This window comes from Saimiri boliviensis, chromosome 9, assembly GCF_048565385.1.
Source record: "Saimiri boliviensis isolate mSaiBol1 chromosome 9, mSaiBol1.pri, whole genome shotgun sequence".
Classification (NCBI taxonomy): domain Eukaryota; kingdom Metazoa; phylum Chordata; class Mammalia; order Primates; family Cebidae; genus Saimiri; species Saimiri boliviensis.
This window is the reverse complement of record NC_133457.1, coordinates 120,720,360-120,744,806: the sequence shown is the minus strand read 5'-3', so window position 1 is coordinate 120,744,806 and position 24,447 is coordinate 120,720,360. Positions and strand designations below refer to the sequence as shown.

At 46.0% G+C, this 24,447-nt stretch overlaps 1 protein-coding gene and 1 pseudogene across 1 annotated transcript; one reads left to right on the top strand and one right to left on the bottom strand.

Annotated features, from left to right (window-relative positions):
* Positions 1-517: 517 nt before the first annotated feature.
* RAE1 (ribonucleic acid export 1) lies at positions 518-22,577 on the bottom strand. The gene is made up of 12 exons (XM_003932616.3): positions 22,380-22,577; positions 19,389-19,485; positions 18,686-18,790; positions 16,748-16,840; positions 12,903-12,989; positions 11,433-11,519; positions 11,248-11,319; positions 9,850-9,957; positions 5,025-5,131; positions 4,860-4,935; positions 4,095-4,289; positions 518-966 (listed from the first exon to the last, which is right to left on the bottom strand). The coding sequence occupies exons 2-12, from the start codon at positions 19,476-19,478 to the stop codon at positions 880-882; spliced, it is 1,107 nt and encodes a 368-aa protein (XP_003932665.1). The 5' UTR covers positions 19,479-19,485; positions 22,380-22,577; the 3' UTR covers positions 518-879.
* LOC141585736 (NADH-ubiquinone oxidoreductase chain 1-like) lies at positions 13,975-15,919 on the top strand (annotated as a pseudogene).
* Positions 22,578-24,447: the final 1,870 nt, after the last annotated feature.

Here is a 24,447-nt window from a genome sequence, read left to right as displayed (position 1 = left end):
CAGATTCAAAAGTCAAACAGGAAGCGGAATTTCACTTTGAATACTTACCCATCAGGAATTTTAAACTACACAAAATAAAAAAGCAACATCTGAACAACCACTACTGAAGGCAAGAGTCCAGAGCAATTCCCACAGGGGACCACGTTCTAACCTGAATGTCACACAAGTGTCACCCACTTGGGCCTTAAGAGGCTAGCTCACAAATGGCCTGTCATCCAGCACAAGTAGCAGTCCCCCTTTGAGTCACTCGGAAATCTGAGCAGCAGAGCTGGAAAGCACCGGGGATTCTGAAGATGGAAAACCACATTCCAACTCTGCCCACCGCGGCTCGCGGAGGCTGCCGTTCCCCGTGGCAGAAGTGGGCACAGCTCGGGATTCCCTTTCCCCTAAGGTTTCTGTGTTTCCCAAAGGGTGTCTGAAATCTCAACTCAAAACCCCACGCTGATGCTGAGCAGGACGCATGTTCCTGAAGTTACGGGGAGGGCAAGGGGAGGGAAAGACAAAAGAAACCCGGAGAGCAATCTGCGAAAGACTTTATTACAAAATACAGCACAGGGCTCACAGATAGTTTCCTGATATTCTCTAACACAAACACTGCTGAATGGAGCACTACAAAATACCTGGCAGTGCCCACAACCTAACGTCTATAGTAATTTCAACCCCCGTAAAGTCATAGAAAAACTCTGCCCGCGGCAGTGGAGTGGAGACGGCAAGGCGCCGGGGACAGCCGGGCTCTCGGTGCCGAACGATGACAGCCTTTTCTCCAGGGGTTGAAATCCGTGTCCGTGGCTGACAACCCAACAAGGCTGGGACCCAAACTGGTACAGAGGTGAGGCGGAGCGGACAGAAACAACTCTGGCTGAGCCAGAGTCTCGACCACTACTTCTTATTCCGGGGCTTTAGCTCTTCGGCTGCATTACGCAGGAAAATGTAATTTTTCTTCTGGGGATTATAAAATTCATGTCCCTAAAAAGAACAGAAAACACCAATGATCTTATTATTCAAAGGAAAGTTAGCAGTCTGTGCTTCTTCTATGTGAAGTCCTGTGCTACAATTCTGGAAGCATCATCTCTTAGAAAAAGAAAACAAAGATAAAGTCAAATGTTAAGCAGTTCAGTCCTCAGAGAGGGCTAAGGGCGTGGTTGGTGCCAGTCTGTCGTCAGTGTCCTGCTGAGAGTCTTCACAGGTTTGTGTCGTCGACACTGAGCCCCCTTTTAACACCCCAGGACTGTAGCCAAGATAACTGCTTTGGGCCCCTTTGTCAGAATTGGCTCTGACCCGAGAAGGTTTCACAGAAGGGGGGACAATCTGACCTTCGAGGTATCTTGGGGATGAAGGGGACGCCCCGCTCCACATGGGAGGAGCCGCAAACACGGAGCGCCGGGGAGGCGTGCACGGTGGTGAGCAAGCCAGAGGCGGGTACGGAGGCGCGCGCATCTCCCCAGGCCCACACTGGAGGGGGTGCAGGGCTACACAGCATTGAGAGACCCCCGAAATCAGGATAAGGCCAGACTACAGGGCAGTGAATGGCAGACGGGCCTTTGAACGTTATTCCCCAGGGGAAAGGAGGCTGTAGGCACATCAGTGACATGATTAGATTTGAGTTTTAGGAGAAGAAGTGAGCGGGATGGGCAAAGCAGACAATCCAGGAGAGACAGCAGGCAGGAGCCGCAGGTGGGCCAAAGACCTGGAAGAGGGAGGTGGGGCATGGCACCGGGTGCACTGTCACCTACACTGTGGAGACAGGTTTTTATTCTCTTCCCAACAGGCACGCCAAGAAAGCTCTAGAAGTTTTGATCAACAGTGACCACTAATTCTCATAATATACAAAATGTAGCTTTTCTGAACAGTTACTCAAGAAGCAAGCCAGTAACATTAATCACATTCGATCATGACTTTGCACTGGAGAAAACTGTCCTTGAACTAAGAACAATGAAAAACCCCTGAAGCAACTTTCTCTTTAAAGATTCTGATTTATGTAACCCCCAATATAAGCTGACATTATTGCTTGGATGAATTAGATTACTTCAATTTTTAAACAGCACTCAAAGCAATTAGCTTTCTCACTCTTTCAATTTACTACTACATTTTTTCTAATGCTTATAATACAGAGTCCCTCGCGTCATTTAAGTTAAAATGCAGAATTTCGATGCAGCTGCCAGGATGAGTATGCAAAGAGGAAATTCAGTAAAGAGCCCGATGCGGGAGCTGAGGCCCCGGGCTACACACAGGCCACAGCCTATCCAACCAAAAAAGTCCACTCTTGTCACAAAACTGAGTGCATAGCTTACACAGGTGAATGGATAAACCAATGGCACACCCCACCAGGGAAGACTACGCAGCACTGAAGCGGAATGGATGAGTGATTCACTCAACAGCCTGGGCGAATTTCAAAATCCTTATGCTTAGGGGAAGAAGCCAGGGTGAAGGGAAAATGCAGCGTAGGACAATGTTTATATAAAATTCTAGAAATGCAGACTAGTCCATAGCCAGAAAACAATCCACGGTTTTGTGTGTGCCCGTGGCAAGATCACAGTAATACACACAAAAACCTTTCAGGGAGATGACTGTGGTGATGGTTTCATGGATATTTACAGATGTTGAAATTGATCAACTACACTTTAAACATATTGACTGCACTTCAGTTGTACCTCAATAAAGTTGCTTTAAAAAAAAGAACAAAGCTGCCTGGCTCACACAGTGCAGCAGCAGGCCTGGAAGGTCAGAAGGCTAGGAGGGAATCAGCTGGACTTCTGCGTCTAAGTTCGGGGCCTCTGGGAGCCTCAGGTGCAGCCATGCTCCTGAGACTGGGAAATACTAAAGGCCAGAATGAAGGGATGTCTCCAGTCACTGGCTTGTGTGGCAGCAGGTGTCTTGGGAAGGCAAAGCGCCTGTCAGAGTCCTGTGGTGGCCCCTGAGGCTGAGAGACCAGGAGGCCAACAAGGCAAGAGAGAGCCAAAGACAGGAGCTGGCAGGAGGACAGGAACCACAGCCCGAAACAGAATAAACCAGGACACGGCTGAGCAGCAGGGAGGAGAGCTGTGTGGAACAGGAAGGGATGGGCGAGTGCCCGGCACAGAAAGAAAGGAAGCTTCTGGACTGGATGAGAAGGACGTGGCCACAGGGACTCTTGAGTACAGCTCCAGGAGGCCAGAAAGTACCTGGCAGTGGACTGAGGAGCGGACAGAGCACGGGGAATCAAGAGGGCAGGTGCCGACACCACTCTCTGGATAGCCTTAACACAGAGGGAAATGGGCTCCTTGAGGCTTCTGTGCTTAGACAGAGGGGAGGAGCTGGTGGATGGGGCCAGAAGACAGCGGGAGAAGGCCCAGTAAAGGGCTGTGAGCATAGGAGGAGGCGGGGTCAGCAAAGACAGACATCAGGTGAGTGGGAAAGACACTGTGGGCAACCGGAAGCCCCTCCTAAGTGAAGCGGGCAGCCTCCCCATCGGAAGCCAGGGCAGGGCAGGGAAAAGTCTAGAAGGCTGCTGTGGAGCAAAGGGCATGGGGGGTGGGAAGAGAATGACGAAAACCACAAACACAATGATGACGCCCTTTCCAGAAGAGCTGAGCAGTGGAGAAACGTGCAAGCTGGTTAAAGCCAACAACACATTTCCCACGGGGTTGGGCACCGAGTACCTGAGTCTACACATTTCACCATCATTCCCAAAGGCCTCAAAAATGCAGCCACACTCCTGCCAGCTCCTAATGCCCCCTACCGAAACCACCCGGCAAACCAAGCAACCAACACCTCCCAGGCGAAAGCTCCACGGCCTGCCCTGCCACCCCCTCCCCTCTCCTCCCTTCACAAAGTGCAGCCCCAGCCTGCCTGTGCTTCTGCGCCCAGCAACACAGCAGCCCGAAATGGCCACTGGCCGAGTGCTTCCTGTGTCCCGGGTTCTGGCCAAAGGCTGTACTGAATCCCCAGAACCACTGGAGGAAGCCTTGCAATTTCCCGTTACAGGCAGGGGACGGTGACCTGCCCAAGGACACCTGTGCGCCCTGAGAAGAGTCACAACTCAGGCCTAGGCCTTCTGAACCCAGAGCCCGGCTCTGCCACCTTGGGGCACACAGAGCAGGCCCGGGAGTTCTCACCTTTGACCAGTCGTAGCTGGAAGCGTATGCAAATATGTTTCCATTGTGATTGAAGCAGCAAGCTGAGATGGGCTGATCTAACTGTTCGGAAGTTTTTAGTTTTGTTCTGGCATCTTTGTCCCAGAAGCTGAATCTACCATCAGATCCCACAGTTGCAAGGGTGCCATGAACAGGATGGAACGCGATTCCATTTACCTGCAAGGATTGACACACACAATGAGAACCCGACAGAGGGGGCGGAGAAGGTTCCACCCACGCACACTTCCTGCTAGAATTAGGAAACAAAGCGCGCAGGCACATTTCATTCGAGCTGCTGCCCGCTGATCACAGGAGAAGCTACCCAGGCTTCCTCCATAAATGCCAGCCCAGAACCCAATCTTGCCTCCTGTGAGGCCTGCACGCCAGTGGAGTGAGCGTGTGGGCAGCAAGCAACACGGAGCAGACCTCAGGAAAACGCCATTCTTTTTTAGCAAACAGAGTTAGTCTGAGCTGTGTGTGTGTGAGCTGTTTACCAGCACCCAGAAGGGAGGGAGAAGACTCTCGGCAAAACATCGTCAGCTTGCCTTCAGAAACAAATACACAACACTGCTAGTCAGGGGTAGGTTAGCCCCGAAAACTGAAGCCTATGGCACAAGCCACTTATCTCAGGACAGGAACACACACAGGCTCTTCAACAATGAGTCTTTTCTGATCCCACAATTACTCAACCACCTCCAAGTCTAGTTTCTAGATGTGTTGCTAAGTTTCAAGTGTCTAAAAACATACCGCGTAGATGTCTTGAGGAGCTGAGGTGTTGGTTCCATTAGATCGGTGACATTTAAAGGTAAAGTTGTCTTTGGCACTGAAAAACAAAGGTTCACGTAAGTCTTCCTTTATTAAAAAAAAAAAGAGTCTCAAGTGAAATCTGCAATCTGACAGAGTCACACTTACGGGTTCGGGGGGTTGATATAGTGAATAGCAACTCTCCCCTCGATACTTCCCAGGGCAAAACCGGTAGGCTTGTTCTGTTTGTCTTTAAAAATAGCCACACACCGATGCTACGGTTAAAAGAAAAGAGACATAATCACAGCGTAAGATTTCATGGCTAACATGAAGGTAAATTATTTACCCCATGTTTAAGTTTTAGAAGAACCAGAAAAACATCACCTGAGTATGATACAACAACGATTCTCATTTCCCTGTGTGGTAAGCATTGCTTTTTAACTCCTTAGCAGCTCCGTCTAAGCACTGAGTTTATGACTGCACAGCCCATGCTCCTCCCCCTGCAGCTGCACACTCTCCCTCTGCCACCCGGCAAGGCTGCATTCACTCCAGCAGAGCCTCATGGGCTGCGATGCAGGCACTGGCCCGGCCTATGGGGAACGGGAGGCCACCTGATGTTTCTGCGCCTCTGCCTCCACAGCTGGAGGGAAGCAGGCTCTGCCTACCCGTGTCACAGGGTGCAGGGGACAGTGGATGCAGTCAGTGGCCACGCTCCACACAAGCGAGACACTGCACTTCACCCAATGTTGAGCTTGAGGGCCCAAGGGTGGGTCTCCATTCTACACAACCCACAGAGATTCCACTACCTGGCCTCCTGGGCAGAGGAGCCGAACACCCAGAGGAGAAGCCGACTTCAGAGTTATCACTTCTTTTTTTTTTTTGAGACGGAGTTTCGCTCTTGTTACCCAGGCTGGAGTGCAATGGCGCGATCTCGGCTCACCGCAACCTCCGCCTCCTGGGTTCAGGCAATTCTCCTGCCTCAGGATTCTTCCAGTCGTGGCAACCTGGCCAAAGCCTGGAGGGCCACCCCACCCGCTGACCCGAGCGGGCCATCTTAGCTTCTGTGTGAGTTTAGGGGGAACCCAGCAGGACCCAGGCAGGGACTAGGTAAGACAGAAGCAGCAGCCCCTGGCACTGCAGCAGATGCCAGAGATGCACATTTCCTAAGTGCGAAGGAAAATGGCCTGCTCTTTTGTTCCTGTGCTGTTTGTTCCCCCGCCTTTTAAAAAATAGCCAGACCATTACTTTTGTGAGTACAAAGAAAAAAAGTAAAGCAGAGAGACAAACACCTGTAAGTTCTTGGACGACAGAAAAGGCCATGGCTGGTCCTCAGCACAGGGTCTACTACATGGCACACACACCAGGAACTGCACAACACCAGGGGTGTCACTCACACCAAGGGCCACATGCAGTAGCCCTGTGTAAAGGCCAATGACAATGAGTCTTAAACAACAGAGAGGCCAGGGCGCTAGCACCGGGTGGCAGGAAGTTCATGAAGCCAGACGAAACCAGGTTTTTTTTTTTTGGATTCATCCAAAAGGAAATGGGGAGGCAGGGAAGGGCTTAGGCCAGGGTCTGGCAAGGCCAGTGGTGCCACCACTTACAAGAAAGGGCCCCTGCCTCACCTCCGGAGGATGCCTTAAATGAGGGCCAAGCTCTAGGTGCTTATTTTGTTGTATTGTGGTAAGAACATTTAACATGAGATTCCCCGCTTCACACATTTCTAAGTCGACATCACTGCCGACTCTAGGTACCACGTTGTACAGCATATCCCTAGAGCATTCACATCCTGCTTAGTGACACTTCATCCCACTGATTAAACAGCTCCCCATTTCCCTCTCCCACAGGCCCCTGATGACCATCATTCCACCCTTTACTTCTGAGTCTGACTGTGTTGGATGTCGAATTTCAGTGGAACCATGCTGTTTCTTTCTGTGTCTGGCTTACTTCACTTTGCATAATCTCCTTCATGGTCACCCACACTGTCACGAGCGGCAGGATTTTCCTCCCTAAGGCTGCACAGCATCCTACTGCACGTACACACCTCATTTGATCTGTTCACTTGGCTGCTGTGAACAGCGCTGGAAGGGACACAGGAGTACAGGTCTCTCTTCAAAATCTCCATTTCAATTCTTTTGAATCAAGACATACAAGTGGAACTGCTGGATCATACAGTGACTGTTTTTCAGGTTTTGAGGCCTCCAGTTTTCTGTAACAGCTGCGGCATTTTGCATCCTCTCAACAGTGCATGAGGATTCCAGGTTCCCCACTCCCCTCCAGCACTTGTTCTCTTCAGGCTTTCTGCTAACAGTGGTCCTGGCAGACAGGAGATGGTATCTCATTGTGGTTTTTATAAACCTGCTGAATATTTGTATGTCTTCTTTGGAAACATGTCTATTCAAGTCTTTAGTCCATTTTTCATGTCACCAGTTTCCTTGCTATTGAGTTGCGGGCGTTCTTTAAGTATTCTGGAATTAATCCCTTGTCAGAAATAGTCTCCAAATATTTCCTCCCTTTCCACAGGCTGTCTCTTCACCCTCACGGCTCCCGCTGCTGTGCAGGAGCTGTCGGTTTAACACAGGCCCACTGGGCCAGTTTTCCTTTTGTTGCCTGCGCTTTTGGTGACATGGCCAAGGATTTACTGCCAAGGCCAATGTCATAGAGTTTTCATCTAAATGCTTTCCAAGATTTGAATTAGATGTGGCAGGAGGGAGGAAGAAAAATGAACGGATTCCAAAATAATTTCAGGGTGGAGGGGAGCAGACTGAGAATGAATGAGGCAGAAGAGGGAGAGGTGAATCAGGGGTGACTTCAAGATTTCTGGCTTTCACAAAGAAGACGGAAGTCCCATTGAATGGGCTGTGAAGCACATCAGGAAGAACAGGACAGAGGTGGCTGGGAGGGGCAGGTTCAGATCGAATGTTCACTCTGCAAACATTTACAGAGCACCTCCTAAGGTCCTGCTCCAAGTGCTGGGAAGTAGCAACAAATATAAACCAAAATCTCTGCTCTCAAGAAGTTTACATTCTAGTAGGCAAAACAAGGGAAATATTTGGTATGTATATGATATCCACACATACGTATAAAATATATGGTACTGGGGGCAGCGGCCAGGGAGGATCCTGAGGCAAGAGTTTGAATAAAGAGCTGCAGAATGTAGTCTTGGGTTTGGTGTGGGATACTGCAGGCTTAGACGCCTGGGACACACATCGAGGAGCTGTCCAACTGGGGGTCCATGTCAGGAGCACAGACGTGAGGTCTGCCGGGGATCCAAGTGTCCATCCACAGGGCGTGACTTGGGAGATCAGATTGTGCTTGGGTAGAGGAGGCAGAGGCTTAGGGAGACGTCTGAGGAACCTCCACTCCAGCTAAGAGTCAGCAAGGACAGAGCAGCGGCCACAGAGGTTGCGGGTCAGAGGCTGCAGGACAGCAGCCAGGAGAAATGTTTTGTGTAAGAACAGTGAATGGGGCTCTGTTCCAGCAAGAGGATGGTTGTCCAGTGTCCCCTGGAATTACCAATGAGGATGCCATTGGTGGTCATGCCAAGAGCAGTTCTGGAGGAACAACGGGGGCAAAGGTCTCACAGAGTAGAGTGAGAAATGAGTGGGAGGTAAGGGAACAAAGACATTTCATGCAAGACGCTCCACTTGCTGAAGGGAAGGAGGGAAAAGGGACCCAGGCAGTACTGGAGGAGGATGTGGGGGTCAAGGGAGATATGTTTTCTAGCATCAACTAGACATGAGCAAGTTTCAGTGCTAATGGAGAAGTACTTAAGAGGCAGGAGACTGGAGAGACTAGGGTATGGGAAAGGGATGATACTTCGCATACAGTTCCTTAGAAGGCTGGAGGGCATGGGGTCCCACTACAAAACTGGCCTTGGAGGACGATTTCCACCCCATGGGGGAAAAGACAGGGGAGGAGGCATGTATAGGCAGATTTCTAGGTCTAGCAGGAGGAAGAGGAGAAGTTCCCACCATTAGCTTCTTTCTTCTCTGAGCAAGAGCTGATCTGATTGGTGGAGACAAAGACTAAAGGAAGGAGAAGCTGACAAGACTCTACGCCCAGCAGCTCTGTGGCAAGTGGAGGACTGAGCTTAGGAGAAAAACCCAGCAACCGTCTAAGCATGATGCAGGCAGAGGTGATGTCGGAAGCTAGGAATTTACAATGGAATCAATCTATCCAGATGGTGTAATTTTATTCTCAAGGAAACCAAAATATTTTGCCCCTGAATAGACCTCTCTGACATGTTTGAAGATGGCCATTCAGAAGGGCTGGATATAATGGCTAAAAAGCTAACTTTTGTGGGGAGATTTGCATCTACAGAGAAAATGGGCATTGATGCAGCCAGGCTTTCTCCAAGGCCCTTCCCTTGTCCTGATTTAGGGAAGATTCACTGGAGTCTGATGCTCTGAAAGGTCTCAATTCCCTCCGAGGGTGCTACCTGTGGAGTTTCCTCCACAGTAACAAGACCACCTTTGCTACGCAGACCTCTCCCTCCCATAACCTGTCTTACCGAGAGAACCCGATTTACCACGAGAACCTGTTTTGGGCCATGCTCTGCGTCCCCTTCTTTCCATGACTGTAAGATGGTACGAAAGCATCAACCATGCTGCCTCTTTTAAAGATACTTGTAAGACTCTGTGCACGTCAGTAAATCTGGATGCCATTTCTCCTCTTAATCTGCCTTGTTTCCTCTGGTTTTCAGTGACCCTCCTTCAGAGCGCAAAGGAGCAACTTTCCCTTGGCCCCTACAATTCAGGAGCACTCAGCCATCCAGGGGTGTGTCTGGAGAAGACATAGGTTCAGTTCATCTGGGATACCTCAGTATTACTTAGTATTTACCCACTATGTATTTGTGTTTATATCCTGAAATTCACCCTCCTTTGAAAATACTTATGAGGTTTTTCAAAGTACCATGGTATTCCAGATGTGAGCACAATCCTGCACATAACAGGCGCTAAACACGTGCTTCCTGGTTTGACTTACGACGCACCTGATGTTTCAGGGGAGATTCTATCCTCCTGAATTCAGAAGGTTGATTCTCTAGTTGATAGACAATCAGGCCCCTCTCTGCAGTTGCCACCACGGCCATGGGGTATATCTAGGGAATAAAGGAAAACAGAGATGCGCTTCAGGTGAAGGAGTGCACTGTTTTTACACTAATGGATTTCATCAATTAAGTCTGAATTTAATAATCCTGTGATTATGTTTCACTAAAACTTAGAGAAATAGTATTCGAAAGTAGACCATTCATAGTTTTAAAACATGAGGCTTTTAAAAATATAACTATACTCAGCAACTAAGAATAAATAAAAATCCCCTGTACCACCCCTTCAGTTGGCTGTCACTAACTGGCGAACACAGAATATTTTACTCCAGTCTTTGTTCTCGGCATTTTACTTGCTATGTAGCATATTTCTGTATAATTCATATCCTTTACTCAAAACATGTTTCATAAGGCCCATATCACACACTTTTTTAAGTACTAGCACTGGCTAACACCCCCTTGAATGAGCCCACCACAGGGTTCATTCATCTTTGTCTTGGTGGCCCCTTAGGCCACTTCCAGTGTTTCACTGTATTACGTAAAACAAAGACCATTTGTATCTTTGATTATTTTCCTGTGATAAATTCCTGTAAGTGGAATTATGGGACTGTTGTTACAAAACCTTAAGACCTGACTAAACAGATAAAGTTCATTTTTTTTTTTTTTTTAATTTTTTTTGAGACAGAGTCTCACTCGGTCACCAAGGCTGAAGTGTAATGGTGCAATCTCAGCTCACTGCAACCACCACCTCCAGGGTTCGAGCAGTTCTCGTGCCTCGGCCTCCCGAATAGCTGGAATTACAGATGCATGCCACCATGCCTGGCTGATTTTTGTATTTTTAGTAGAGACGGTGTTTTACCACATTGACCAGACTGGTCTTGAACTCCCGACCTCAGGCAATCTGCCCTCCTTGGCCTCTCAAAGTGCTGGGATTATAGGCATAAACCACAGAGTCTGGCTGAGAAAGTTCAATTTCTATCCCACTCAGAGACAGTCCCGAAAGACCTGGTACCACCCCACAAAGTTACTGCAAGTTTTCGTACTGCCATGGAGAGGGTATGATAGATATCACACTAGAGATGGCATGTAGCTAGCTGCTTATGTTCAAACGAGTGGCAGGAAAATCTGACATCTAGCATTTAGTATGTCTAGAAGAAACGCAGCACAAAAGTCTCCTGACTGAAGACGACTGAAACAATATGAACTCTATCCTTTATCCTTTATATGTATTATTAAAGTTGGCAGGATTTTTATATTACCTGCTAACTGCAAAATGCCACAAGGTGAGAAATACCTATTTTGTTATTTTTAGAAGTAAAAACGTATTAAATTAAAATCCCTTACCACGTCAGCACAATAGCACCTTTCGGGGAGTTGCAAAACCATCATAGGATTTGACGATCGAGTATCCCAAAACTAAAAGCAAAAAGAGAAGCCAGCACGTGACCATTCAGAGCAGAAGTCCAAATGATGCAAGAATAAACATCAATCCTGACGGGGCCAAACAACGCCTCCATCGCACGTTATACCTTTAATGTCTTATCCCAGCTCCCAGTCATCACACAGCTGTAGTTTGGAGCTTTGATCCAATGGATGGTTTTAACAGGAGCATCATGCTTTCAACAAGACAAAAACAAAACAGGTCAAGGTAAATGTAACAATGTGCTCAACAGTTTTAGTTGTAGCAATTCAAAGAGAAGGAACTAATTTAAATACTGAGGTCATATCCAACATAAATCAAAAGATATTTAGCATTTTACCAATGCTTCCTCACTGACAGTTTGCATGGGTCTCTAGCCAAGTCCCATGTTGAGATATAATCCCCAGTGCGGAAGGTGGGGCCTGGTGGGAGATGTTTGGGTCATGGGGGCTGCTCCCTCCTGTCTTAGTGTAGTCCTGACGATAGTGAGCGAGCTCTCGCGAGATCTGGTTGTTGTAAAGTGTGGCACCTCCTCTCTCCCACAGCTCTCCCTCCTGCTTTTGCCATGTTATGTGCCTGTTCCTGCTTCACCTTCTGCTGTGAGTAAAAGCTCCCTTGGGAGTCCCTAGAAGCCAAGCAGATGCCGGCGCCATGCTCATACAGCCTGCAGAACATGAGTAAACTCAATCTCTTTTCTCTATAAATTACCCAGTCTCAGGTATTTCTTTATAGCAATGCAGGAAGGGACTAATACACTCATGTTCAAAATAGTCAATTTAACACAAGAACGTATATCTACCTTCCATTCTAGCAAACTTTAGTTTTTTTTTTTTTTTTTTTAACCCATAATTAAGACACATGTGCGAGTGAAAGTAAGCTCCTCCTTAGGGAGATACTCAGAAATAGCAAGTAGGGGATTCCACCACAGCTTTACCCACTAAGGTAACACGAATTAAGAGATCAAGACGTTTCTAGTACACAGTACTTGATCTGAGTATGCAGTGCCTTCCTGCAAACGTTTTAGCATTGTGCTCTTCCTGAAGCCCCCTTAGCAGGCCGGTTCTAGGTTCTTTTATCTTCATTACTACTGCCCCTGGCATTCTTCACACAGTTCCTGCCAGCGGTCCCTATGTAATGATAAAAGCTCCACAAGTGTGGGGAAGTGTCCCTTTTACTCGCTGCTGTATTACTAGCTCCCAGACAGAGCGCCTGCTGAATGAATGAGTGACCAAGTGCAGCTGGTAGAAGGCCAGCCATGCACAAGTGTCAAAACGTCAAACCTGTGAAAGTAAACGACCACTGATGATGGCCTGTCTTTCACAGATTTTAATGTCACCAACTCCTTATGACTTCATCCATACATATATGAAGCCCCATGACAAAACAATCTGGACACTAGTTAAGAATGAGAATGATTATAAAATTGTTTCGGTGCTCAAGAGGTTTCTGCTATATTGTCTAATTGATTTGAGAGTCTAACTGCATGTTTTCTTATAATCATAAAAATTATTTCACTTAAAGAGACATCACAATCCTGGGTACCAGCTGTGCCCAGTCTTTCTGCAGAGGCTTCTGTTACCTGTGCGATTTGTATTGCTTGGTTACTGCTGAGGTCCCACATTTTAGCAGTCTTATCACACGATGCCGTAAATACTTTGCTCCCGTCCTAAAATAAAATGGAGAACATTTTGCATTTTAAGAAAAACTAAATCTCTAACTACATATAAATTTAGATACTACATTGAATGTGTTGAAGCAAACTTCGGCAATCTTTATTTTTCCAATAGTTTGGGGACCAGTGTATTGCAAACTACAGTGTCATACAAAAAACTCACATTCAGCTATTTTGTTATTGATTTATTTTTCTAAGAGAGAACATATAAACAGGATTTTAAAAATCAGAAGTCACAAACTAGTGAAAACAAACTCTTTCTCTTGTCCCTGATCCCAGTTCTCCTCTCGGTAGCAACCATGGGCCAACCTAAAATTTTGTTTTATTTTGATAAACTTAAAGCCTTCAGAAAAGTTGCAAAAATAATACAAAAATATACACATAAGCACTTTATACAGATTCACCAATTATAAACATTTTGCCACATGTATCTTTCTCTCTCTATATATAAAAAAGGTAAATCTGTAATCGCTATTACCTTTGTACGGTCCTATCTAATAACACTTTGAAATACATGCAATAAAGCTATGCCAATTTACAACCATCATGGGTCCTATCTAAACTGTCAAATCGATTTAAAAATTAGCAGTCACTGTGTGATAGTTTTTACAATATTCACACGGAGAACTCAAAGTAGGTCTTCTCTGTCGCTGTAGCTTGAAAGCAGCCAGACATATTATGTCAATGAATGAGTGTGGCTGCATTCCAAATCTTTATTTACAAAAATAGACAATGGGTCAGATTTGGCTCAGGGGCCATAGTTTGCTGAGCCTTGGCCCAGTCTATTTATTAAATTTTTGGTTCCAGAACTCGAAAATTTATCACCATTCTCCTCTAGCAAAAACTTGTTCCACTGAAGTGACTTCATTTGATGAAAGAAGAGGAGATGAAACCTGCTCAACATCTAACTTAAATTCTAACCACTCTACCAAATTCCTAACATCACACTGGATTAATCTATTACTTAATGGAAGCCATAATGTTAATGTAAGTAACATGAAGACATTCTCCATTGCATAAGCTTACATCAGACTGGAGTAACCCACTGACAATTCACAGTCCAATATTAATAAATGATATAATAAACACCCTATTGTTTTCACTGTTAACCCAATACAGGCGTGCTCCAAGGAAAGATTACAAAAAGTAAAAAAAAAAATTTGGCAAATCTTACCCCGCCTGTTTACCAAAAACATCACCTCCAGAATGACCAGTATTAGAGGCACTTCTCCCAGTGATACATGTTCCACGGCCACAGTATCCTGACCGTGCAAAGCAGCATCATCACTTTTCTCTAAATAGGGACTGTATGAATGGCCACATGAAGGTTCACCTGTCTCTTACTTTCAATCAGTGAAATGGACCTATCCATGAAGAGGCATCGTATATAAACAAATAAGACAAGAAGACCCTATGGAACTTTAATTCATTAATGCAATTAAAAACTCAAACAAGCCTACAGGCCCAAGCCTACTATCCCTGCATTAAAAATTTTGATAGGGGTGACCTCGAAGCATAATTCAACCTCCAAACAACCTAAACTAAGACCATACTAGTCTAATTGAGTTATTACACATTGACCCAATATTTTGATCAACAGAATAAGTTACCCTAGAGATAACAGCACAATCCCATTCTAGAGTCCATATTGATAACAGGGTTTACGACCTCAATTTTGGATTTGGACATCCTTATGATGTAGCTATTAAGGGTTCGTTTGCTCTGCGATTGAAGTCCTTCCATCATCTGAGTTCAGACTGGAGTAATCCAGGTCAGTCTCTATCTAGTTAACATTTCTCCTAGGACAAAAGGACTAGATAAACAGGCTTCACTTCATAAGCGCCCTCACTCCCTCCATGATGCTATCTCCACCTAATAAATCATCACACACGCTACCCAAGAACTGGGTTTAAGACGGCAGAGCCCGGCAACTGCATAAAACTTAAAACTTTATAATCAGAGGTTCAACTCCTCTTTTTATCAACCTGCCTATAATTCACCTTCTCCTGCTCATTATCCCTATTCTTATTGTTGTAGCGTTCCTTACACTCATTGAACAAAAAAGTCTTAGGCCATATACAACTAGGCAAAAGACCCGACATTGTAAGTCCCTATGTACCGCTTCAGCAATTTGGTGATGCAATAAAACTTTTCACCAAAGAATCCTTGTGGCCCTTAACATCTACTATTACCATTGAAATTACTGCTCCAACCCTAGCCCTCTCTATCACTCTCCTCTTAGGAACTCCCCTCCCTAAATGGAATCCTCTAATTAATTTTAATATAAGCCTCCTATTTATACTAGCCACATCAAGCCTAGCCGTCTATTCTATGATCAGGATGAGCATCTAATTCAAAATACACACTAATCAGCACATTACAAGCTGTGGTCCAGATAATTTCATATGAAGTCACCTTAGCCAGTATCCTGCTATCAGTTCTACTGAAGTGGCTCATTCAACTTATATGTACTCATCACAATGCAAGAATTCCTCTGACTGCTCCTGCCATCATGGTCCCTAGCCCAGATTTATCTCCATACTAGCAGAAACTAACGGAGCACCTTTTGATGTAACAGAAGGAGAGTCAGAGTTAGTCTCAGGCTTCAACATCAAATATGCCACAGGCTCATTTGCCCTCTGCTTTATAGCAGAATACATGGATATTATCACAAATGCCCTAACTACTACTATTTTCCTAAGAGCACCACACGCTATATATTCACCCAGAACTCTATATCACAAATTTCATTACCAAGACCCTTCTTTTAACCACTTTATTCTTACGAATTTGAATGGCATACCCCCGATTCCGATATGACTAACTCATACATCTTTTATGAAAACACTTCCTACCACTTACACTAGCATTTTCCATATATCTCAATGCCTGTCCTAATCTCCAGCATCCCACCCCAAACATAGGAAATATGTCTGACGAAAGAATCACCATACGTTAACGAAACATGCTGAGTGCAATGGTTGCACCCTACAGGATTTCATTTAGATGACTCTTGTGAAGGCAAAACTATAGGGACAAAAAACCCTATCAGTGGTTTCAGGGGCTGGGAGCTGGGAATGATTTGATGACAAAAGGAAGGAGGAGAATTTGGAGGCCGATGGATCTGCTCTGTATCTTGAACACAACTCTATGCATGTCTAAACACTCACAGAACTGTACACCAAAAAGGTTCAATTTTACAGTAGGCAAATCAGACTCAATAAACCTGACTAAAGGAACAGGTACAAGGCCTCAGAAGGGGCCTCAAGGCTTAGCTCTTCAGCATTGCAGTGTCTGCCTGTCACCAGGCCCCCTTTACATTCTTGCTACTGTTAGGTTCGGCCACCAGCAGCAATGGCAGGAGAAAGGAGGAGAGGCTGGGGCGTTCATACCCCGGCTCCCTCGCCGGGCCGAGGCCCCTCTACAGCTGCAGCTCACGCTGTGCTCCAGTAGCCCCACCCACCGCAGCATGCCACAGATGTTTCACCTTCCCGCTGGCTTCCTTATAAATTATCCCTTCATCATTAACTCTCCTTAATCACACACAAAAAATTTAATACAAGAAAAGCTTTCAAAGAGAGTGGCTAACTAAAGCCAACATTAAGAACATCAATAAATTACTATGTTCATGTTTGGAAACAGAATTCTTACAATGTGAACATGTACATGCTATTTGTGTTTGGATTATTAAATATTCTAAATCATACTATACTATAAGTAAAAGAGAACATTAGAAATGGAATGGAACGTACGTCACTCCAGCAGACATCTAGCACAGGCCCAGTGTGCATCTGCTGGGCTTTTGGAATGGTCTGTCCACTGTCTTGAACTTCCCAGCAGCGGACCTGTAATAACAAGACGATTAATGCAAACAAAGCAATTCACCATGTACTGCCTGCAGTTAACACCTAATAACTAATGGGTACAACTTAACCATACGCAGGCTTTTCATAGGAACCTAATCACCTAACTTCAAGAACAAAGGAATTAAAATATCTATGAAAGCAGCTGGTTTCTTACTCCTAAGCTATTAAATAAATTCTATTGCTTACACATAAAATTGCAGAGAATTTTCTCACAGCATCTATGAGATACGTCTTCTAAAATAGGGTATCACTAACCCATTACCATTCAGAGAATCAAGACCAAAGGAGAAACTTGCCTCTTTTCTGAATACTTTTTTATGTTATCTCCCCTCAGTTAAAAAAGTAATACATTTTAGAGGATCTGTAAATATGGCAAAAAAATAAAAATCACCCCACAGACAACCACAGCTAATGGTTCTGGGTGTTCTGTCTTCTTTCCATGTACATATACTTTCTGGAAGACACTAGATTACACAGTGTCTTCACGTTTGCAGCTACAGCTTTCCTCACCTGCATCGCCAGCCTGTTCATCTTTAAAGATTCTAACATTTTTTTAAAGCAGCAAATCAACTGAAATCTTTCTAGAAATTCTATGTAGAAAGCAAGCTTGCTCTTGAACTCCTGACCTCAGGTGATCCACCTGCCTTGGGAAAGCAAGCTTGCTCAACCTTGACTACCACCTTCCCTCCTGTTCCCCTAAGCCCTGATGCCCCTGTGCTGTAGGCCACAGTTCCAAAGCTTTTCCAAAAACTTCAAACGGTATTCCATCATACAAACATAAATTGCCATTAGTATTGGATATTACAATGTTCAAAATTTTCACTAGCATTATGGTTTTTTGAGAGGCAGTACCAGGCCTTGGCTAACTAGAAGTGTGGGCCAGAGCCTGACTGTGGGTGTGAGACCTCTGGCTTTGCCACTCAGATCTGTGACCCCAGGCCAGTTATTCTACTTCCCTTAGCCCTAGTATCTTGATCCATAAAATAAAGACCAAGTTCACAATGCTTTGGCTGTTATAAATGTTAATTTAGATAATGCAGATGAAGTACATTATCAGATTTCCTGCTCAAGTCTCAGAAGGGGTATCAATGAGATACAGGGTATAAGGCTAAGGATTTTTGGTAACTATTGCCAATTATCCTGCAGAAAAGCGCTGCCAACTTACACACCTACCAGCCGTACAGGTAGGGTTTCCACTTATCCTTGCTGGCACTATTATTCTCTTAAACTTCTAATTTTGTTAATTTAATAGAAAAAAAGACTCTTAGATCTGCATTTATCTGATTTCAAACATGGCAGAATGGCTCAAGTTTATTCTTACTTTTGTGAAGTCCCTCTTTACACTCCCCTTTGCTTATTTTTCTACCAGAGTTTTCTTTTAGTAAATTATAATTTTTTGTCTTTCTTTCTGTATATGATGGCTGAATATTTAGGCAGATCTGTGCTATTATTTAATGTTGAAAAAGTCTCACACATGCCTGAGGAACACTGTCAGGATGCCAAGAAGGGAATTTGTTGGTGTGTACCACTGAGGATAACATTCACTCTGGAGGAATATTACATTTGATTTGAGAACAAACTTCAAGAGACTAAAGTAGAAAGTTTCAAGCAACACATGATTGTGCTTTCCTAACAAAAACCAGTGTAAGAACAAATAATGTCAGCCATCCACAAGGGTTCACTCACGTCCTCTAAACTGATTTATTTGAAAAGGTCATAAATAAGTCTAACTGATTCATTTACCTGGGAAACAATGGAGCTAAAGCTAACCTTGCCCAGACAAAGAGAGACACTTTATAGAACATCTATTTAAGGAGCACTTACATCATTAGCCCACGATCCTGCAATGAGAAAGTTCCCTGGCAAGGTCGGTGGGCTAAAGGACAGACAACCAATGCTATCATCAGGAGATGATGTCACTTCAATATCCTGGGGGGAAAAAGTCAATGTTAAAATGTATGCATAATCACAACTTAATTCAAAACTGTTTTCTTTCTCACTAATTACCTTACGGTAGCCTTTTCTTGTGCTCAAGAACTAACTGAATTAGATCTTTCCTTACTTTGATCAAAGAGAGGAATAAAAAACAAGCTAAAGCATCAGCACCACCAGGACTAGCAGCAGCTGCTAATGAAATGCCCATGGCCTCGTTTTCCACGTGACCAGTCCACTCTGGCCACACAGTGCTTGATCACAATTCTCACCTGCCCTCCCCTCTCCCCAGCCATGGGAATTCTGAGTCAACAGTCGTGGGCCCGGCACTGGGAATCCATGCTGTATAATTTGCACCTTGGGTGATTCTGGAGACCCAAGAGGACACTAGGACAGGGAACACATATTTTCTGGGCTCCAGTGTTTGAGAAAGATGAGTTAGACAAAGTTTCAAGGCTTTCGCCCCAAAGGAGGCTCCCAAGTCCTCTCGGATTCTGCCTCAAAGGAGGCTCCCAAGTCACCTCTGTTTCTATCCTTGATCCGAGTAACTCTGCCCAAACTCTTCCTACAAACCCTGGGAAGCTTTACGTGGTACCTTCATAGGGTTGTGATTATCTGTGGTTGTGCTGCCAAACATGCTGGTCCCACTGGTTCCAAAACCTGACGTTGTTCCAAACAGACTCATTTTGACCCTAAAAAGTAATAACAAATGTTAAGGATGGGTTCTTTCTTAAGTAACATCACTGAGAGGCAATGTAAGAGAATTAAGTCGCAGAAGGGAAACACTCAAAGCGGCCTGAGGCAAGGCCTCCCTCTTCAGACAAGATCTAGATATGCAATGAGCAGACTGCTTTCAAGAAATAACCTTCTATTTTAGAGTAGTTTTAGGTTTTCAGAAATTGTAAAAACAGAATTCCCATACACTGCATATCCAGTTCCCCGTATTATCTCATATTAGTATGGTCCATCTGTTACCATTAATAAATCAGTATGGACCCACTGAAGATTATTTTGTAGTCATCAGCTAAAAAATAAATGCACTCATTTTTCACATAGAGACACTGAGCTGGGCACGAGGAATACAACAGTGACCAAGATCGCAGGTCCCCGTGCTTTCAGGTTTCTACCTGGTGGGCATTCACTTTCTTACTCATTTTTGCATTCTGGTTTAGGTATCTATTTTTTTAATTTTTTGAGACAGAGTCTTGCACTGTCACCGAGGCTGGAGTGCAGTGGCTTGATCCTGACTCACTCCTACCTCTGCCTCCCGGGTTCAAGTGATTCTCCTGCCTCAGCCTCCTGGGTAGCTGGGATTACAGGTGCACACCACTATGCCTGGCTAGTTTTTGTATTTTTAGTAGAGACAGGGTTTCACCATGTTGGTCAGGCTGGTCTCAAACTCCTGACTTCATGATCAGCCACGTCAGCCTCCCAAAGTGCTGGGATTACAGGTGCGAGCCATCACGCCTGGCTGGCTTAGGTCAGTATCTGCATGAAATTTCCTAGAACAACCAGTCCAGGCAGCAAATCAGCAATTCTTTGTAGAAGTTTTAAAAAGGTCTGGCATTGTGTTTTAGACATTTACCCAGTAAGAACCTCTCCCACCCTGGGTTTTTTCCGGGGTATCATAGTCTAACAGGCCCACTGGGGTTTGGATAGGGCCTCTGCCACTCAGGAGTTGGGACTCTACTCTCACCAGGCTTCATTTTCCTGCTCTGTAAGCACAGGGAACATTAACACCTTCTCCAGGGCTGCTCTGAGGATCAAAGCAGATTACATAGGAAATAAATGCACAGTGTCTAGTGCATAGTGGGTAAAATAAATGACTTTTCCCTGCTTTCTTCCAACTCCCCGAGGAGTTACATACACTGAAGCTACATTTCATTTCTGTCACCCGTTACACTGAAAAGTCCCCCATACTAGTCCTCTCTCCAAAGGGAGCCAAATGGCTGAGTGGCATCCTTGCTAACAAGACAACGCAAAACAGAGAAACGGAAAGGAATTCTGGGAAGGCATTGAAGCTTCCCCAGCTTCAAGAAAAGTAAGTGCAGAACAAAAGGTCAGAGCAACAGCTACAAGCATATGAACATCTTAGTGAATGTGAGAGGATGTGGTGCTTGACAACCACATCTCTGCTCTCAAATGCAGAGGTACTTGAAACACCAGTTAACTGCGTGAATGAACAAAGGAATGACAAGGCTTGCAATCACAGTCCAGGTGCTGGCTCTGTGGCTTTGGACAGATCAACCTTGATTTTCTCAACTGTAAAACAGAGACACTCACATCGACTTCACCGAGTTACAAGAACTAAGCAAAGCCACACACACACATACAGTTCCTAAAACACTACAGGCTCTTAGTAAATGTTACTTTCACCCTATCCCTTTTCCTCAACCTTCAAGATGGGAGAGAACATTTCTGCCGTTAGGAATGACCTTAAGGAAAAGAACATGGTAGGTGAGAGTCGCTGGTGTTCATCAGTCAGCGTGGACCACACGTTATGCTGAGCACTGGGAAGCTTCCAGAAGGCACAGGCACCTGTGGACCCACCTAATCTCTTCCCGCTCTAGCCCTCCCTGCTGCCCTGCAGCCGTCCTGGCCCTACAGGCTGCCCTTCTCTCCTCAACACAGCGAGCTTAACCCTGCCTTAGGGCAAATCTGGTGCTGCTGTTCCCGCAACCAGGGATGAGTCGCTTCCCTCTCCCCAGAGCTGCCTCCGTTTGAATCTTCAGATCCCAGAACTTTCTGGGGTGATGGAATGTCCCAAACCTGCACTGTTGTGGTGTTTATGCAACTGCATAAAATTTCCAAACTCGCAATGTACACTTGAAATGGCTCCAACGCACGTGATGTAAGTTAGACTCCAATAACGCGGTCACAAGCGTTCTTTTTTAAAGTCACCTCCCCAGAGGCTTCTCTGCCAACTTGAACATGCAGAACCCTCCGTCACCTCCCCTCGCTTTCTTCACAGCACCAATCATGACCTGGAATGTCTCGTTTACACTCAATCTCTTCCCCACCAGAATGCTGGCTCCAAGAGGGCAGGGACTTGCCTGGGTTCTTCCCTTAAGGCACACTGGGTCCCACAGTACGGTACCCAGCCGAGGGCGGCTGCTGTCTAATAACATTGACAGTTGCACCAAGACGCGTATCCAATAAATGCTTGGCGGGGTAAGACACAGACAGACTGCTTCCGAGCGTGAAGTGCTACGGAAGAAATGAAGCAGGCTGACGTGGAAGAGGCTAACCAGGGGACGCCCTGAGGGAAAGCGTCTCCGAGGAGCTGGCTTGTATCTGACCAGACGCCAGACGTCTCGGGGGAGGACAGAGACGACGCACTGCATGAACGCAATGCGACCCTTCCTGGGATCTGTTTCCCCAAAAGAAAAACGATGGATTAGACCCTAGGTGACCCCTAAGGCCACTTCCAGCTCTGCCCTCGCTTCCAGAAGTCACTAACGAAGCTTAGTCAACAGTCCCGCTCGCGCCCCGGAATCCCGCAGAAGCGCGCTCCTCAGAGGCAACCCGGCCTCTGCGGACGCCATGGCGGCGGGTAACGAAGGGACTCGCGCGGCACGGGGCCTACCTGGGGGTCTCGCCCCGGCGGAAAGCAGCGGCCGGGAGCAAGAGGGTCTGAGGAGTTTGCGAACGGACTCCGGCGCGGAGCACTGGCGCGAGGAGCGCGGGCAGAAATCCGAGGAGCGCGGGCAGAAATCCCAGGAGCCCGGTCTTTCCAAGCCGGCGGTAGAAACTGCCCCGACTACCGCGGAAGCACTGCGCTTGCGCCCTGCAGCCACTTCCTGTGTCGCCCGGAAATCGTCGAAGAAAAAGGTCGCAAGGCGACGGCACATGCGCAAAAACGCTTTATACCAGCAGTTTGCGAATGGGTCCAAAGTTGATGCAGCCGCTGCAAGTTGCTAAGCGACTGGTTTTATAAATCCTCAACTGGTCGGGAGCGGTGGCTCACACCTGTAATCCCAGCACTTTGGGACGCTGAGGCGGGCGTATCATCTGGGGTCAGGAGTTCGTAGACCAGCCTGGCCAACATCGTGAAACCCCGTCTACTAAAAATACAGAAATTATCCGGACGTGGTGGCGGGATGCCTGTAATCCCAGCTTCTTGGGAGGCTGAGGCAGGAGTATCGCTTGAACCCGGGAGGAGGAGGTTGCAGTGAGCCGAGACCACGCCCTTGCACTCCAGCCTGGGCAACAAGCAAACTTCCCTGTCAGTCAATCATTCCGCGACCAGGGCTAGTGCAGGGTAGTTAGCTGTTTTCTCTTGTGAATTAATTATTGCATTTATCGTGTATAAACGTCTAAAAGATTCTGATTGCTGCCAATTCAAGTCCAGGGCCATCCTCTGAGAAGCTGCCCTGACGCTGCCTCCGAATGAGGCGAGGTCGGCTGCGAGTTTCCTGCTCTGGCCTCCCTGTTTGCCCACTGGGGTACCCCGAGTCCACCTCGGGGCTCTTTGGGCCTTAGTTTCCTGCTGCATGGCGGGAATGATGATGCCAGGGCTGATCCTAATTAGGGTCAAGTGAAATCACGCGTGAACTACTCTTACTAATAGAACATTCCATAGAAATGTTAAGGGACACTTATGACTCACACACATGCCCACTCCGAATATTGTGGCTGGTTGGTTCCTCCCAACCCCGACTTTTAGTAGTGTCTGAAGAAGGAAGAGAAGGAAAAGACAAACCACAAGGAAGGGATTTCATGAGGTTGTGTAGGATCCTCTCCTTCACTACTCAAGTGTGGTCTTCGTGCCTTGATCTCCTTAGGGGGCTTTAGGATCTGGGGTATCTTTTTATAAAATGAAGATTCGGTAGGTCTAGGATGGATCTGAGAATCCGCATTTCTCCCAAGCTCCCAGCTGAGGTTGCTGGCCACGAACCACAGTTAAGTACCAAGGCTGTAGATCAGACATTTAGAATCCTGGGCAGCATTTTAAAAACGGTGATGCTTAGATTGCACCCTCAGAGATTCTGATTTAGTAGGTCTAGGCTAGAACAGAGGGAGTTAATATTTTTTAAAAAGCTGTCCAGGTGATTCTAAGACGCAGCCAAGATTGAGAACCTCTAGTTGAGATGATGGTGGTAATAATAGCTCTTTTGAGCACTAGATGCACCACCCTATGCTAAGCGCTTTAGATGTTCCATCTTCTGTCGTTTCCAGAACAGCCCTAAAAGACAGGTATTGCAGTCATCTCCATATCTTAGATATCGGAAGTGAAGCTAACAGAGGTGATGTGACTTACCAGAGCTTGTGCAGCTGATACGCAGTAGGACCAATGAGGTCTATCCTGTGCCTAACCCTCCTACCAGCAAAGCCTCGGAATCATCTCTGATAAGTACTTCTTCTTCAGTCACCTTTTTTCATCCTTTCTCAGTGGAGCCCCTCTCACCATCTTTCCTTTAAACTCTCAAAAGCCCTCCCAAAGCTCTCTCAGGGTTTCAAGGCATATTCTGCCTTAGATCATTTATTTGTGTTGACTAGATTCCAAGATTTAAAACTTGTATCTACTCGCATGTATACGCTTCGCAGCACCAAGCAGAGTATATTACATGTGTTTGGTATTAGTATATGTTGCGTTATATGGTTCCATGCCCAAGGTATTTTCCAGAAGCCTCTATTATGATACAGATTCCTCT